Here is a 17,720-nt window from a genome sequence, read left to right on the forward strand (position 1 = left end):
ATTAAGTAATTTACTAAGAGTTACACAAATTAGTATTTCTACTATTTCTGAGGACAGATTTAACTCAAGTCTTCCTGATTCTAGATGCAAGGCTCTAGCTACTGTGCCACTTAGTTGCTTAATATAACTTTAAACTGCACTAAAGATTCTAAGTGAAGAACAGGAAGGGTAGCTGTACTGAACAGTACATGAAGGTGAGTAAAGTGTAAGAAGCCTGGAAAGGCAGGAAGTGGCCAGGTAATAAAAGACTTTAAAAAAAGAAAGGATTTTCTGTTTGATCGTAGAGCTACTGAAGTTGACTGAGTAGCAGCATTCTGTGTTCAGGTCTACACGTTAGGAAAATCACTTTGGCAGCTGAGTGGAAAATAGATTGGAGTTGAATGAGACTTAAGGCAGGGAGGACAATTAGGAGGCTACTGTAATAGTCTAGGTGTGTGGTGATGGATGAAGTGGCCTATACCAAAATAGCAGCAGAATTGATGAAAGACTGGATTTAAAATTAGGGTACTTAGGTTTCAATTCCAGCTCTGATACTTGATCCCTGTATGACTTTAAATAAATAGTCCATCTATTTTTGCCTCAGTTTCTATGTCTCTAAAATGGGAGGTTGAATTCAAGACTCTCTTGAGGTCCTTTTTCTGTTCTAAATCCAAGTCGATGTTAATTCTGAGATACTGGAGTTTAAATGGACAGAGTTCCCTCCATAGCATCCTTTAGTGTCTAAGGGAAGAGAGGCTTGCTTATAGGTCCCTTCATGGACTCTATCTCAACGTGCAGCTCATTCTCTTGCCAATTTTCCTGGTTTCTTTTTTCTTTCTTTTTTGAGTTTAATAGTATTTTATTTTTCCAAATACATACAGAGATAATTTTCACCTTTACAAAAAGATAGCAAGCCATCCAATATAGATTAAACATGTGCAATTTTTCTAAACATATTTCCATATTCCTCATGCTGCACAAGAAAAATTAAATCAAAAGGGGAAAAACACAAAAAAGAAAAAAAAACAGGCAAACAAACAACAACAAAAAAGTGAAAACACTATGCTTTAATCCACATTCAGTTTTTATAGTTCTCTCTCTGGACAAGGATAGCATTTTTCATCATAAGTCCATTGGACTTGCCTTGAATCCTGATTTCTTTTTTAATGTTAAACTTGGCCTTCCTCGTCCCTGTTCTATCCTGAAATGTTTATCTTCAATTTATACTGTTTGAATACTGTTACAACAAAATCCCTATGTAACTAAAAACAGTTACAAGCTAATCGGCCAACTGCCCACTTACTATAGCAGTATTTAATACAACAAAATGTCAAAGGATGAAACTGAGACCATCTCAAGGAATATGTGTTGATGAGACTATTCTGATTCAATTAATCTACATCTAATATAATCACAAGATAAATCTTTTAAAATGCTAGAAACTCATTTCAAGACTAATCCATTCTATAAGAGTCCTTTCACATCAGCTTTTGCTCCATCATTAGAAGAAATGAATTTTCCTGTGTCACATCCTATCCCTGTCGTTGTAAGTTGAGTTCAAATGAGAATTTATCAAGTCTCATAGTCAGTCAATAAGCATTTATTAAGTGCCTATGTGTTCAGAAGGACTAGCACCTCTGGTGTGAGGGCTTGCAAAGCTCTTTTTAGGATTGCTCATCCACTTTTGACGTCCACTTGATTAACCTAAATTCCATTGATGGCTCCAAGAAGCTGTAGCAGGTACAGCAGTCAAAACCAGGCAAACTAACTTGGCAGACAGACTAAACCAGGTTGAGGGTGATTTACAGGCTTCAAACCTGACCTTCTATGTCAGTGAGTTAGGAGGGCATCCCCAAGCATGTAGGGACTTTCCTCATGGGAATGGGTAGATGAAAACAATTTGTTCCAATAGCCATAAAAGAGGCTGAAGCAGTCACTGTGGAGTCTCAGAGCTTGGTCAGGCATCAAAAATGCCAAGGTTACCCACTGCATCCTGGGTCACTGCCAGTCATCTTGGGTTTTGTCCTGTCACTGGACTTTGATGACTCAGGAAAAAAGAGTGAAGCTGATGACTTTGTACAGCTCTGCCTCACTTAAATCCAATTCATGCAAACAGCAAGACGTCACCTATGATGTTGTTGGTTCTTTTCCAATACTAAGGACAAACAACAACAGTGTACTCAATGATAATTCATTTATATCTTGGTTATTGTTTCTCATGTTTCAAACTATGCCATTAACCCATGTGGCAAGGTCACTTACCCTCAATAAGTATCTGTTTTCTTCTCTATTACATGATAGAATTAGATTCTCTAAGAGTCCTATTAGCCCTGGAACTTTATGGATCAAATATGCATATGTCTACTCTCAACATTTCCTGAACTAAGTCAACAAACATTTATTAAACATGTGCTATGTGACAGGCATTGTGCTAAGTGCTCAATTAAAAAAAAAAAAAAAAAAAAAAAAAGCAAAAGCAAAACCAGTCCCTGTCCTCAAGAAATGTACAATCTCATGAAGTATACAATTATATATGAGCAAAATATATACAGGATAACTGAGTGGTTTCAAAGGGAAAGCACTAACATTGAAGGGAATTGGAAAAGACTTCTTGCAGAAGATGGTATTTTATCTGAGACTTGACAAGAGAAAGAAATGAAGAGAGAGAGAAATCCAAACATAGGACACAATTAGTGAAAATGGAGTATCCTGTGTAAGGAATAACAAAGACACTGTAGTCACTGGATTATAGATAATATGGGGAAGAGCAGTCTTGAGGTGTAAGATGAATGGAAAGGTTGGAGGGAGCCAGGTTGTAAAGAGATTTGAACATCAAATAGATTTGATAAACTTGATTATATTTGATCCTTGAAGTGGCAGGGAGCCAATGGAATTTATTGAATGATGGTGGAGTTTGTATGCAATATAGTCAGATCTTCTTTAGGAAGATTAATTTGACAGTTGAATAGATGATGGATTAGCGTAAGGAGAAATTTGAGGAAAGAAAAGGAATTAAGAAGCTATTTTAATAGTTCAAGCACAAAGTGATGAGGGCTTGTACCAGGGTGATGGCAATATCAGAAGAAAGAAGTATATTCTAGAGATGCTGCAAAGTTGACATTGACAGGCCTTGGAAACAGATTAGAAATAGAAGGTGAGAGAGAGTGAGAAGTCAACGTGACATCAAGGTTGTCAGCCTGGGGGACTGAGGGGGTATGCTCTCCATAATGAAAGAAAAACTTGAAAGGAAGAGAGTTTGTGAGAAAGCTAATGAGTTCAATTTTGGACATATATGACACCTGTTTAAGATATCTATGTGAAAGCTTCTTAAACTGTGGTTAGCAACTCCATATGGGATTGTGTAACTGAATGTGGGGATTACAAAATCATTATTTATTATCAGTAAATGTTTGATTTGTATACCTATTTATATACCAATATACCCAGAGTTGCACAAAATTTTCTCAGGCCCAAAGGGGTCATGAGTGGAAGAAGTTTAAGAAGCTCTGATCTATGTGACATCCTAGTTCAAGTTGCCCAATAAATAGGTAGTTGAATATTCAAGACTGTCTCAGTTTCTTCAGGTTGACTATTAGTGTATAGTCATTTCACTCATGTCAGACTCTTTGTGACCCATTTAGGGTTTTCTTGACAAAGACATTGGAGTGGTTTTGCCATTTCCTTCCCCAGATCATTTGACAGATGAGGAAACTGAGGCAAACAGGATTGAGTAACTTGCCCAGGGTCACACAGTTAGTAAGTGTCTGCAGTAAGATTTGAATTAAAGAGATTATGACTAACCAGTAGATCTGAGAAGCATCAGCAGATAAATAATAACTGGATCCAAGGGAACTGATGAAATCACCAAGCAAAATAGTAAAGGGGAAGAAATGAGAATCCCGGTCAGAGCCTTTTGAGACAAATATACTAACAGATTTAGTTGATTATTCGGTAGTTTTGCTGAACTGCTTTTTCAAATCCTTTAAAATCCATTATTGCCAACTGTGATGGAACTAGCTCTTTTCAACAATAATTCAAGGTAATTCCAATAGACTTGAGATGGAAAGAGCAATCTGCATCCAGAGAGAGAACTATGGAGACTAAATATGGATCAAAGTATAGTATTTTCACCTTTTTATTGTTATTGTCTGTTTGTCTGGTTTTTTTTTTTTCCTCTTGGGTTTTTTTCCCCTTTCGATCTGATTTTTCTTGCACACCATGACGAATATGGAAATGTTTAGAAGAATTGCACATGTTTAACCTAGATTAGATTGCTTGATGTCTTGGGGAGAGGAGAGGGAGGAACACAAGGTTTTGCAAAGGTGAATGTTGAAAACTATTTTTGCATATATTTGTAAAAAATAAAATGCTATGAAAAAAGTAAAATTCGTTGTTATAAGAGATGGCTCCCTGGTTACAGTAAGAGAAATATTCAGAAATGAAGGTAAAAATGGAAACAAAAGAGAATAATAAATGAGAACAATAAACAATTTAAAAAAACTTTGACGGCAAAATATGTTTAAAAATACATTAAAATGGTTCTTCCATTATTGTTTTTACCTCAGAGATAAGAGTATTTAGAAGACAAGCATGGGATATTTTGGAAACAAGAATAGGATATTTCAGAAGCAATTATCTCAATTTCGTCTATCCCAGCAACTCAAAATCTCTGCCCTTGTCAAATGTTTATAAACATGAACACAAGATTTCTTATTGAATCACTAAGTAGGTCTCTTAGTGGCTTTCATAACTCCTAAGGGAACTGTAGAAATGAGGAAAGACCCTCAGCCAGTCATTCAAACAGCCTTCGGCTATGTTGGCTAATTGGCTGCCCTCTTTCCCTGTCAGTTATCGACTTAACTTCTAGAGCTCCACAACTTAGCTCCAGGGACCAGCCCTCTAACTCCTAACTCACTGTGGACCTTCAATTTTCTCTTTTTCCCTTTCCCAGGCTCCTTTCTTGCCTTGGTAATTTTCTTCCTGGTTACCTTTATCCAGCTACATTAACTCTTCAGGGGATTATGGGATGCCAGCTGATGGGGTAATTAGCAGATATTGGTGGGATATGATGGAAGCTACGCCTTAGGTTAATGAATTAAAAGGATTAAAGAAGAAGTTAATGGGTCCATTAATCAGGCCATAATTTAGAAAATCACAGATTGAGAATTGAAAGGGACACTATAAACTATCAAATCTGACCCTCCTCATTTTAAAGATGCAGTCTACAGAGTAAGGTGACTAGTCCAGATTCACACAGTTAATGTGTGTCTAAAGTAGGATTCAGCCCATGTCCTCATGATTACAAGTGCAGTATTCTATCCACCACCCCAGACTGCCTCTCAATGTGCCTTTCATTCTTCATCTAAAAGTACTTATTAATAGGATCTGTTCCATTGCTGCTTAATGGAGAAGATAAAAAGGAGGGTTTTTTTCTTTTCTTTTCAACTCTGCAACATGATCAGGCACATGTGGCTTCTGCTCCTTAAATCTGGGTTTTTTTTTTTTTTTAGTCATGATGATGATGGCAACAGGCAAGGGAACATGAGATAAAAATGGTGGTCACAGTGTCACAAGTTTAGAATTGAAAAGATCTTCCTTATTTTACAGATGAGAAAACTGAAGAACAGAGATTGGTTAAATGACTTGCCCAAAGTCACACAGAGGTAAGAACTGGGATTTAAACCTAAATTCTGTTAATTCAAATCCAGCCTTCTTTCAATTTTATTATGCTTCTTCTCAATTGTGTGTTCAGTCCTAATGAGAGTCCTAAATGAAGAATCAGAGACTTCAGTTCTAGTGCCAGCTCAGCCTCTCATCAGGTAGCTAATCGACCAATAAACATTGATAAGCCTTGCTGCACTCCAAGGACTGTGCTAAGTGCTGCCTTTGGATAAATAACTTTCCTTTTCTAAAACTCAGTTCCTTTGCTTATTAAATGGGGATCTCCTACCCTGTCTACCTCCCTGGACTGTAGTGAGGATCAAAAGAGGCAACAAGAAGACAATGAAGATAATGATGATGATGATGATGAAATTTATATAGCACTTTAGGGCTTGCAAAGTACTTTACATATTAGTCATATTAGTCTCATAACAACCCTGAGAGGTAGAAAACTAAGATTTTCCAAACTATACACCGTGTTATACTGATCTCTTATATAGCAAAACAGTTGCTGGGAGTCAGTAGTTCAAATCTGATCCCAGACACTTACTTGTTGGGTGACCCTGGTCAGTCACTTATCCCTATTTGTCTCAGTTTCTTTATCTGTCAAATGAGCTGGAAAAGGAAATAGCAAACCACTCCAGTCCAAAAAATCCCAAATGGGGTCATGAAGAATTGGACAGAACTGAACAATCACCTTTGGCATTTAAGGCTCTTTAAAACTGGCCCTTTCCTACCTCTTATGTCCTTCCATCTTTTTCTTCCTTCTATATACCATACAATCCAGCAATACCAGCTTACTTGCTGTGCCTCATACATAGAGTTTCATTCTCTATTTCCCATCTCCATTCCTTTTTACTTGTCTTCTCACCTCCCCTTCTAGACATGGCTGACTTCTTTCAAGACTCAGCTCAGCAACTACTTTTTGTAGGAAGCCCTTTCAGGAAGCACCTTGAGGGCAAAGACTGTTTGTGCTTCTTTTTAAACCCTTTTTTAATCTCCAATACTTAGTACAAATAACACTTAAAGAAACAGGCTCTCTGATTAATTGATTTGCTTAAGGTTATATGAGCAATAATGATCAGAAGTGAGATTTGAACCCCTGACTGCCAACTCCAAAGCTAATAATTATATTGTAATTAATATAAGGGAATTAATTACAATTTGAATAAAATAATTCCTTATCTGAGTCAGATGGCAAGGAAAACAGTAGAGGCTAAAGAAAATCAAGTGTAGATTAGTCAGACTCATATTTCATCCTAGAATATAACTTTGAGGCTTCTCTGTGTCTACCACATCTAGGGAAAGGCAGGACTTCATTCTTCTCCATTCTGTTTTTTTTTTTTTGTTTTTTTCTTTTTCTGATTTTTCCATCCTAGACTTAGTTTAATTGTCTTGGTATTCTATTCCAGCTAACTTGGCTCAAGTTGTTTCTGTTTCCATCTGTTCCATTCAATTTGACATTTCAGCTTTCTTCCCTGACCCCCCCCCCCACTTGTTCAATGTATTTCCTTTTGATTGTTCCATCGATGTCTTCCACAAACACTAGTTTCTCACAGGACCTCCTGTTGTGTCTGTGGCTCGGATCATTGGCTCTCCCATTTCAGTGGGCTCTGATACACAGATTAGAAAAGAGCAGGCAGGAAAAGTGACTCAGAGGGTGGAGCACTGGACTTGGCAGCAAGAAGAGCCAAGTTCAAATCCTACCTGAAACACTTAGTAATTGTGTGATTCTAGACAAGATACTTTATTTCTGCTTGTCTCATTTTCATCTATAAAATGAAGAGATTGGCCTCCATGGTCCATTTCATCTCCAAATATACCTTCCTATGAGCCCACAACAGTTTCTGAGAACCTTAGATGCTTGTCTGTGCTTGTGGAATTCCCTTGTCTCTTTACCCTACCTGACAATTAAACTTTGAATCCTCAGCTGACCCTTCCTTCCTTCCTTCCTACTTTTTTTTCTTCCTCCTTCTCTGCCTCTCCCTCTGTCCACATGAGGAGTCATACCCTTACATATGGGTGCTCTGTCCAAAGGAATATAAATTTGGTCACATATTTTGCAAGATATCTTGAGGTTTGCAGGCTAGATTTTTTTCTTCCTTATTAATTCTGTCATTCCCCCAAAAAATTAATTCCTTTGTCACATATCCTTTTCATTTATGACTTTTTGAAATATAGCTGGGGAAAACTTGGCTTTAATAAAACTCATTGGGATTCAAAGAGAGTTACTTGGTTATGCTTTTAAACGCAAATCACTCTGGTTCTCCCTGATTGGCCAATAATAGGTCCTTGTCCAAGTCTCATTTGCTCATAGTTTGGGTTTAAAAGGCTCAGAGTGAATATAAATAGCAACTGTTTCTGTTCTGGCCAGCAACCCTGAGGTTCTTCCCCTTCTGGATCGATTCTGAGAAGGCAGACAAGGTCATCTTTTGCTTCATTTCTTACCTAACCTGGATAACTGATTGGGCATTGCCTCAAACTGAGACCAGTTAAAGAGCTTAGCTTAAAAAGACCAAGGTCTCCCACTGCATCTGGAGCCATCCTGGGCCATCACCAGTTGCCTGACCTTTGTCTTGCCAATGGACCTAGATGACTCTGGAGGACAGAGTGACACTGATGACTTTGCACAGTTCTGCCTCACTTAAACCAATTCTCTTGCAAGTCAATATATCACTTTCCAGATATCATTGATCCTCTTGGAGAATTACAGGTTCCCCTAGAGCACCCTGTGGTGACATTTGAAAGCCTTTACTAATTTTGATGGGCCTTCCGGCAGTTAGACAAAGTGAAATCAGCTTTGCTAAATAAAGAGGCTGGTTACAATTGGACCTGAAGTCCAATAGACAAACCCAGGCTGTCAACCTTCCTTTTCAGCGGCATCCAAACTGATATATTGAGAGGTTGAGGGACTTGGTCCTGGTCACATAACTAAAATATCTTTGAGACATGATTAGAATCCAGGTCTTCCTGTTTCCAAAGCTACTTATCCATCCGATACATCCAACTACCTGCCTCTTTCGTGGTTAAAAAATAATAATAAAATTTCTCATCTGGAAGCAAAGAAATATGCATTTATTAAGCATCCAGTATGTTTTGGGCAGTGTACCATGCATTTTACACATTTGCTCCTTAAAACAACCACGAGAAGTAGATGTGTTACCATCACCATTTTACCATTGAGGAAACAAGCAAAAAGAGGTTAAGTCCTATGGCCAACATCATCCAGAAAGTAAGTATCTGAGTCTGAATTTGAACTCAGGTCTTCCTGACTCTAGCCCAGAGCTCTAAACACTGCACTATTTACCTGGTAATGGTCCAGCGAGGTGTGAACATCCCATGACAACTCTTCCTTCATTCATAATGCCCCATGAATTTAGGGCATGAATAAGTCTTTTGTCTGCACGCATATCTTCTCCATGTCTGGAATCCATTCTTTCCTCACCTTGGTCTCTTAAAAATCCCTAGTTTAAGAAATCCACTTTGAAGTCAGGAGGACCTGAGTTGAAATTTGACCTCAGACACTTAACACTTCCTAGCTGTGTGACCCTGGGCAAGTCACTTAACCCCAGCCTCAGGAAAAATAAATAAATAAATAAAATGACAGTTTAAATTCTCTGGGTTAGCCTTTGAGAACCCAAGGCTATCTCCATGCAAGAAGGACATTAATGGAAGAACTTACACATAATGAAGTGTAAATGGGGGATTCCTTGTCTGTGAGTTAGTTTTAATAAGGGAAAGGGAGGAACACTCTCCTATGGAGGCTGGGAAATCCAAAAGGACAGAAGATAGAGCACAGAATAGGTGTGCTTTAAGGTGTTGGGATCAAACCCTCACCCCAGTATTTTCTAAAGTCAGCCCAATTTCCAGAGTCCAATGGCCTTTAGCTTCAGGACCTTGCCTGATGAGTAATCTGCTTGCAAACTAAAAAGACAAAGTTTCTCTTTCAGTTTCAGACACTGGCCCAATGTTTTCCTAAAGCCGGCAATCCTGAACAAATCAACTCCAGGTTGCCCTCCCACTCAGCTTCCTTCCTTCCCAGCTAGATGAGAACTGAATCAACCATGATGACAAAGCCCCTTCAGTTGTTGGGAGGGACAATTTGGAGCCTAATCCTATCCATGTGTTCTCCCTAAAGGAAATCCAGCGGCACACAGGCAACTATAAAAAGCAGCTGCCTCTTTCTGACTTCTGCCCACTTCAAAATTTTCTATTTTTCAGCAGGCAATGTGAACAAGTGGTATTTGTCATGAAACAAGCTTAATTCACAGTTAATGTATTTGTCTGATAATATCTGTACCTTTTGATGCTCAAGTCAACACATCAAGTTGAGAAACATTATTAAGTGGCTACTGTTTGCCACGCACTGTGCCAAGTATTGGGAATACAGGTTAAAAGAACTCAGACTAATGGGGAATACGGCCGTGGGCAAAGAAGTCAGCATGCAAATAACTATGTACAAACAAGATAAATTGGAAGTAGTCAATAGAGAAAAGACACTAGCATTCCAAAGGACCAGGAAACATTTCATGTAGAAGGTGAGAGCCAGAGCTTGAAAGAAGTCGGAGAAGTCAAGAGGGGACATTGAGAAGGAAGAAATGGCAGGATATTGTAAAGGATGATCTTTGAAAGATCCTAGAATTGATATCTTTGTAGAAGGATCAAGGGAGTTTCCAAAAGAGAAAGGTGATTTTCAGTGTCTTCTCAGCCTCTTGCGAATGTCCCAGATTAGGGCTCACCAACTACTTTAGTCTGGGGTGAGGTTGAGCATTGTTCATGGACAGAGCTGGCACAGGACCAACATGAGTGTTGAGAGGGAAAAATAAGCAGGGGAAAGAGAAATAGAGCATGAGGGAAGAAGTGAGAAAGAAAGGAGTGGTGGGGAATGATATTACCACTCAGGAAGGGTCATTCTCTGCCCTCAACTCCATGGGTTATCAAAAGGATTTCGGACCGTGGTACCAGCACACTGTGACTCCATGATCCTTTTTAGAAATCATTAATAATAGTTCTCACTTCCTAATATAAATATGACATTAATTATAATTAATAGCTCATGTTTCTATAACACTTTCATATTTACAAAGCATTTCCTTCACAACAATCCCACCTGGTAGGAAAAGCAGATGTGATTATCCCCAGTTTACACACATGGAATCAGAGAGATTGAGTGATTTATCCATCCATGATCCAACAAAGAGTGAATATCAAAGCTGGGTGCTATCTAAGTCACTAGCTTCATTTTTTAGGGGAAGGCAATGATGTCCAGGGATCGCCCAGCTGGCATGACCTCCCCCATTATTCTATATACATATATAATTATTATATCTATCTACCTATATATATATATGTAAATATAGATATATATCTATATCTGTCCAAGCTATTCATCCACTTCATCCATTGCTGTACCCTTCTTTTACCTTCAATCTTTCCTAACATTAGGATCATTTCCAATGAGTTTTATCTTCTCATTATGTGATCAAAGTATTTAACTTCAGCTTCAGTATTTGATCTACCAGTGAATAGCCTAAATTAATATAAGTATTGACTGATTTGATTTCATTGCTGTCTAAGGGACTCCCTAAAGCCTTTTCCCACACCACAATTCAAAATCATCAATTTTGAAGTATTTGGCTTTCCTTATACTCTAACTCTCACAGCCATACATTGTTACTAGAAAAATTTTAACTTTGACTATACAGACTTTTGTCAGCAAGGTGATATCTCTGCCTTTTAGTATGCTGTCCAGATTTGCCATATAGTATATAGAGAACTATCTCCAGCTGTCCTGATCTATATCTTTTTTTCTATATTTAAAAAATATTTTTAAAAAAATAATAGCTTTTTATTTTCAAAAGACATGCAAAATAGTTTCCAACCTTGAAAAACCTTGTGTTCCAACTTTTTTGTCCTTCCCTTGCCCTTCTCTCCTCCCCCTAGACAGCAAGTAATCTGGTGTAGGTGAAACATGTGCAATTCTTGTAAACATATTTCCATATTTATCATGATACACAAGAAAAATTAGATGAAAAAGGAAAAAAAAGCAAGCAAACAAAAAGGTGAAAATACTATGTTGTGATCCATATTAAGTCGCTATAGCCCTCTCTCTGGGAACAGATGGCTCTCTCCATCGAAAGTCTAATGGAATTGGCCTGAATCACCTCATTGTTGAAAAGGGATGTCCATCATTCGATCATCACATAATCTTGTTGCTGTGCATTCGTTCTCTTGGTTCTATTCATTTCACTGAGCCTCAGTTCTGAAATCATCCTATTGCTGATCTATATCTTTATAACTCACCCAGATGGCTCTGCAGGAGAAAGTGAAAAGGTAACCTTGTACAACCTTCCCTCCCTTAAATCCAATTAACTTGCCTATCATGACATTATCTTTCTGACATCATGGTCCTCTTCAAAAATAAAGGACAAACAACAACAACTTATATTTATGCTTTAGAGATTTATAAATATACAACTAAATTCTCCTTAGTACTGCAAATGATGAATCTTCAAAGCAGTTGCATTATTCAGATTTATACTGTATATGGGCTAGAGCCAATGATCATATTTTATATAATCATAACTTTTAACATAATTTTAACTGTAATAGTAACAATTCAAATATATGTGACTACTTCATGGAATTCATCCTTCATGCTAATCAAGACCTCATTGTACCTGTTGTCTTCCTTACAAATAGAGTAAACTCTATGAAAATAAGTGATTATTGGGGCGGCTAGTGGTGCAGTGGATAGAGCCCCAGCCCTGAAGTCAGAAGGACGTGAGTTCAAATCTGACTTTAGATACTTAACATGTCCCAGATGTGTGACCCTGGGCAAGTTAGTTTGCCTCAGGGAAAAAGAAAAGAAAAGAAAAAATTAGTGTACATGATTAACCAGAAAAAAAATGAAAATTTTAAATGAAGGAAAGGGAAAGAAAATAAGGCATTATTTCATTCCTTGCGACTATATCTCTGATACACAGAACTATGTCCCTGGCACATAGTAAATACTTAATAACCACTTACTGATTGATTGCTCTGTATACATATGTTGATATATATTGCTAAGGCAATTGGGTTAAGTGACTTGCCCAGAGTCACACAGCTAGGAAGTGTTAAGTGTCTGAGACCAGATTTGAACTCAGGTTCTTCTGACTTCAGGGTTGATGCTCTATCCACTGGGCCACCTAGCTGCCCCTTGTTGATATGTTTTTGTATTTGTTTATTTGTGTATACAGATAAAGAAAATATTAGCTTGTTGGGGGCAAGGCTTGTACATATTGGTATTTAATAGCATCCCTTTGCTGACAAAGATCTGTATTGTCAAAGCCATATTTTTTCATGCATACCTGTGAGAGTTTGACCATAAGGAAAGCTGAGCACTGCAGAAATGATGCTTTCAAATTGTGATGCTGGGGATTCCTGAAAATTCCTTGAATAGCAAGGAGGTCAAGTAAGTCAATACTTAAAGAAATTAATTCAGGCTATTTACTGGAAGATTAAAAACCAAAACTAAAACTTAAATATCCTGGTCATATAATGAAAAGGCAGGAGTCATTGGAAAAGACCCTGATTTTAGGAAAGACTAAAGGCAAAAGGAAAAGATGATGGCAGAGACTATTAGCATAATCAACTATATCAATAACCAAATTAACAAAAACCATATGATCATCTCAATAGATACAGAAAAAGCATTTGATAAAATCCAACATCCATTCCTACTAAAAACATTGAGAGTATAGGAATAAATGGACTATTCCTATTGATAAAATCCAACATCCATTCCTACTAAAAACATTGAGAGTATAGGAATAAATGGACTATTCCTTAAAATAATAAGAGCATATATTTAAAACCTTCAGTAAACATCATATGTAATGGCGATAAACTGGAACCTTTCCCAGTAAGATCAGGAGTGAAACAAGGTTGCCCACTATCACCATTACTATTCAATATTGAATTGGAAACACTAGCCTTGGCAATAAGAGCCGAGAAAGAGATTCAAGGAATTAGAATAGGTAATGGGGAAACCAAACTATCCCTCTTTGCAGATGAGATGATGGTATACTTAGAGAACCCCAAAGACTCTGCTAAAAAGCTATTAGAAATAATTCGGAACTTTAGCAAAGTTGCAGGATACAAAATAAATCCACATAAATCCTCAGCATTTTTATACATTACCAACACAATCCAAACTGGAAATTAGTATGGCAGAAATTAGGCATGGACCCACATTTAACACCACATACTAAGATAAGATCAAAATGGGTCCATGATTTAGGCATAAAGAACGAGATCATAAATAAATTAGAGGAACATAGGATAGTTTACCTCTCAGATTTGTGGAGGAGGAAGGAATGTGACCAAAGGAGAACTAGAGATCATTATTGATCACAAAATAGAAAATTTTGATTACATAAAATTAAAAAGCTTTTGTACAAACAAAACTAATGCAAACAAGATTAGAAGGGAAGTAACAAATTGGGAAAACATTTTTCCAGTTAAAGGTTCTGATAAAAGCCTCATCTCCAAAATATACAGAGAATTGACTCTAATTTATAAGAAATCAAGCCATTCTCCAATTGATAAATGGTCAAAGGATATAAACAGACAATTTTCAGATGATGAAATTGAAATTATATCCACGTACATGAAAGAATGTCCAAATCACTATTGATCAGAGAAATGCAAATTAAGACAACTCTGAGATACCACTACACACCTATCAGATTGGCTAAGATGACAGGAACAAATAATGATGAATGTTGGAGGGGATGTGGGAAAACTGGGACACTGATGCATTGCTGATGGAGTTGTGAAAGAATCCAGACATTCTGGAGAGCAATCTGGAATTATGCCCAAAAAGTTATCAAACTGTGCATACCCTTTGATCCAGCAGTGCTACTACTGGGCTTATATCCCAAGGAAATACTAAAGAAGGGAAAGGGACCTGTATGTGCCAAAATGTTTGTGGTAGCCCTTTTTGTAGTGGCTAGAAACTGGAAAATGAATGGATGCCCATCAATTGGAGAATGGTTGGGTAAATTATGGTATATGAATATTATGGAATATTGTTGCTCTGTAAGAAATGACCAACAGGAGGAATACAGAGAGGTTTGGAGAGACTTACATCAACTGATGATGAGTGAAATGAGCAGAACTAGGAGATCATTATACACTTTAACAACAATACTATATGAGGATGTATTCTGATGGAAGTGGTTATCTTCAACATAGAGAAGAGCTAATCCAATTCCAATTGATCAATGATGGACAGAATCAGCTACACCCAGAGAAGGAACACTGGGAAATGAGTGTAAACTGTGAGCATTTTTTGTTTTTCTCCCCAGATTATTTTTACCTTCTGAATCCAATTCTTCCTTTGCAACAACAACAACAACAAAATTCAATTCTGCACACATATAGTATATCTAGGATATACTATAAAATATTTAATATGTATGGGCCTACCATCTAGGGGAGGGGGTGGAGAGAAGGAGGGGAAAAATTTGGAACAGAAGGGAGTACAAGGGATAATGTTGTAAAAAAAATTACCTATGCATATGTACTGTCAAAAAAATGTTGTAATTATAAAATTAATTTAAAAATTTAATACTGGAAAAAAAAAGATGATGGCAGAGGATGAGATGTTTAGATGGTGTCATAGAGATAATAGGGACAGATTTCAAGTGATGGATTGAAGGAGGATTGAAGGACCTGGTGTTCATATTGGACATGATTGAACAACCACAAGGAGTTCTTAAAAAATACTTTTTGCACAGACCTGCCATAAGAAAGTGGCAAAACTGGAATCGCCTTCCTTGCCTTCCAGTGGGGTGCCTTTGCCTTCCTACTAATTCATCTTTCCTGTCTGCTTACTTGTTTCTTGTCTTTACACACTCTACACTTTAACCAAAATATCCTACTTGCTATCTTCCACCTCCAAGCTATGACTCATGCCTAAGAGGCTCTCACTATACAGCTCTGCTTCTAGACACCCCACGTTCTGTTCAAGGTCCAATTCAAATGTCACTTTCTTCAAGAGGCCTTTCTGATTCTGCAAATTTTAATTACTGCTTCCCCATCATACTTATTTTGTATAAATGTTCTATTTGCTTTTCCATGAATGTGTTGCATCTCTCGTGCTCCTTTCCAATAGATTATACTCTCCAAGATCAAGCTATCTTTCATTGTATCCTCAGAGACCATCATACTGACTGGCATACAATAAATTCTTAGTAAATACTTGTTGATAGATTAAATGCACACACTGTATCTGACTACTGAATGAGGAGTCTCTATTTTATAATACCATACTATGTTCTAGCACAACAAAATAAGTGAATACATCTAGACATCTAAGAGCTAAAAGAGACCTGGGTTGCCTGAGAAAGAGCCATCCATAGATATCTGGATGAATTCAGTGGATAAATTATCCAATCACTTCTCTTGGGAAATAGAAAACAAACTAATAATCACATATTGTGACCTTCAGGATCCCTGAATCCAAGAAATGACTGGACATGGCAAGACGGTCCCCAGTCCCATCCAGTCCCCACCATTTGAACCAGTGACCATCTACCCACCCTGGGAGGTGAGGGGGAGACCAAGTCCACCTGGTTGTACCCTCCTTTGGGTCCTGAAGACTCACCTGACATGTCAGAGGCTGGACTGAGAATCATGAAGGCATCAGAGAGGCCGGCTTTGACAGGGTGCTGGGTGGAATTGATGTCCAGGACGGACATTGGGATCTGAAAGGGGGAGAAGATCCTGAAGAGACCTAGTCTGGTTGGGCACATAACTTAAGGGAGACAAGGGCAGGCAGAATGACCATGAACTTTACATCCCAATGACCATGAACTTTTCCCCAGCCCTGAAGATCTGTTCCTCCCCTGTGCCCACAAACTTATCCACCATATTCCACTTAAGTAATTCCCTCCAGACTTAAACACATGCAGAGAAGATTTTAGATTGAGCTCCTAAGGTGACCCCTTAGTGTCTGATAGATCAAATCTAAATTCCTCATCTTAACCTTCCAGAATACTCCAAAACTAGCTCATTCTCTCACCCCACAACTCATGACTCTTTTACTTTGATCATCATCCTCCATATTGACCACCTTTTATGCCTTTGCTCAGCCCTGAAACCTCTCCATTTGTTCTACCAAGGCCATGTTCATTTTGCACATGCTGGAAGATGTGGAAGACAAAACTGGAGATGTTCCTAGATGCAGTGGGAGACCTTGGTCTTTTTTAAACTAAGGTTTTCAACAGGTCTTAATTTGACTGGGGCAGCATCCATTGAGGCAAAGAACTTCCTCTTTCACCTAGTCCCAAAACTGAAAAGCCTCTTAGAAATCATCTAATCTCATCTCTTTCTTTTATAATTGAGGTAACTGAATTCAGTTTCCTTTGATCTTATGAATTCCAAAAATACTCATGTTTAACAATTCTTTCTTCCAAGAAACCCTCCCTGATTAACTCCATTACATTTTTTACTCTGAATCACCTCAGACCTCCAAAATAATATTTTTTGGGGGAGTCAAGCAAGGTTAAGTGACTTGCCCAGAGTCACATAGCTAGTAAATGTCTGAGGCTATATTTTAACTAAAATCATCCTGTCTCCAGAGCTACTAAGCTCTAAGTCCCACTTAGCTGCCTTTATCCCAAATTATTTTTGATTTAATTTGTTGGAACTAATTTACATATGAGGGTGTGTGCATGTACGAGTTTGAAAGCAGAAGCCTTGTCTTATGTTACACTTCCGTGTTCCGGATAGTGTTCAGCAAGTTCAACAAATTTTCTAGGGACAGCTCAAATGCTATTAGTTGACTTCCTAGGCCAAAGAATCACAGAAGATTGGAGCTGGAAGAAATCTTAGGCCAGAAAACACAGACTATCAGAGCTGGGAAGAACCTTGGAATAGATTTAGTTAAATTCCTATATTTTACATTTGAAGAAACTGAGGCCCAGGGACTTGTCTGTAACAGAATTATGACAGTGAATCTCTTTACTTTTAAACCAGTGCCACTTTTATTATACAATGCATGATGTTTCTTATGTTTTAATCTTTGGCAG

The 17,720-nt window shown here is 37.8% G+C and overlaps 1 protein-coding gene across 1 annotated transcript in view; it reads right to left on the reverse strand.

Annotated features, from left to right (window-relative positions):
- Positions 1-17,720, reverse strand: part of PLXDC1 (plexin domain containing 1) — a 98,498-nt gene that overhangs the window by 31,357 nt on the left and 49,421 nt on the right. The window contains exon 7 of the mRNA XM_074261356.1: positions 16,295-16,394. Within this exon, the coding sequence (XP_074117457.1) occupies positions 16,295-16,394 (100 nt within the window). The remainder of the gene's footprint in view (positions 1-16,294; positions 16,395-17,720) is intronic.

Source organism: Sminthopsis crassicaudata, chromosome 4 (genome assembly GCF_048593235.1).
Source record: "Sminthopsis crassicaudata isolate SCR6 chromosome 4, ASM4859323v1, whole genome shotgun sequence".
Taxonomy (NCBI): Eukaryota; Metazoa; Chordata; class Mammalia; order Dasyuromorphia; family Dasyuridae; genus Sminthopsis; species Sminthopsis crassicaudata.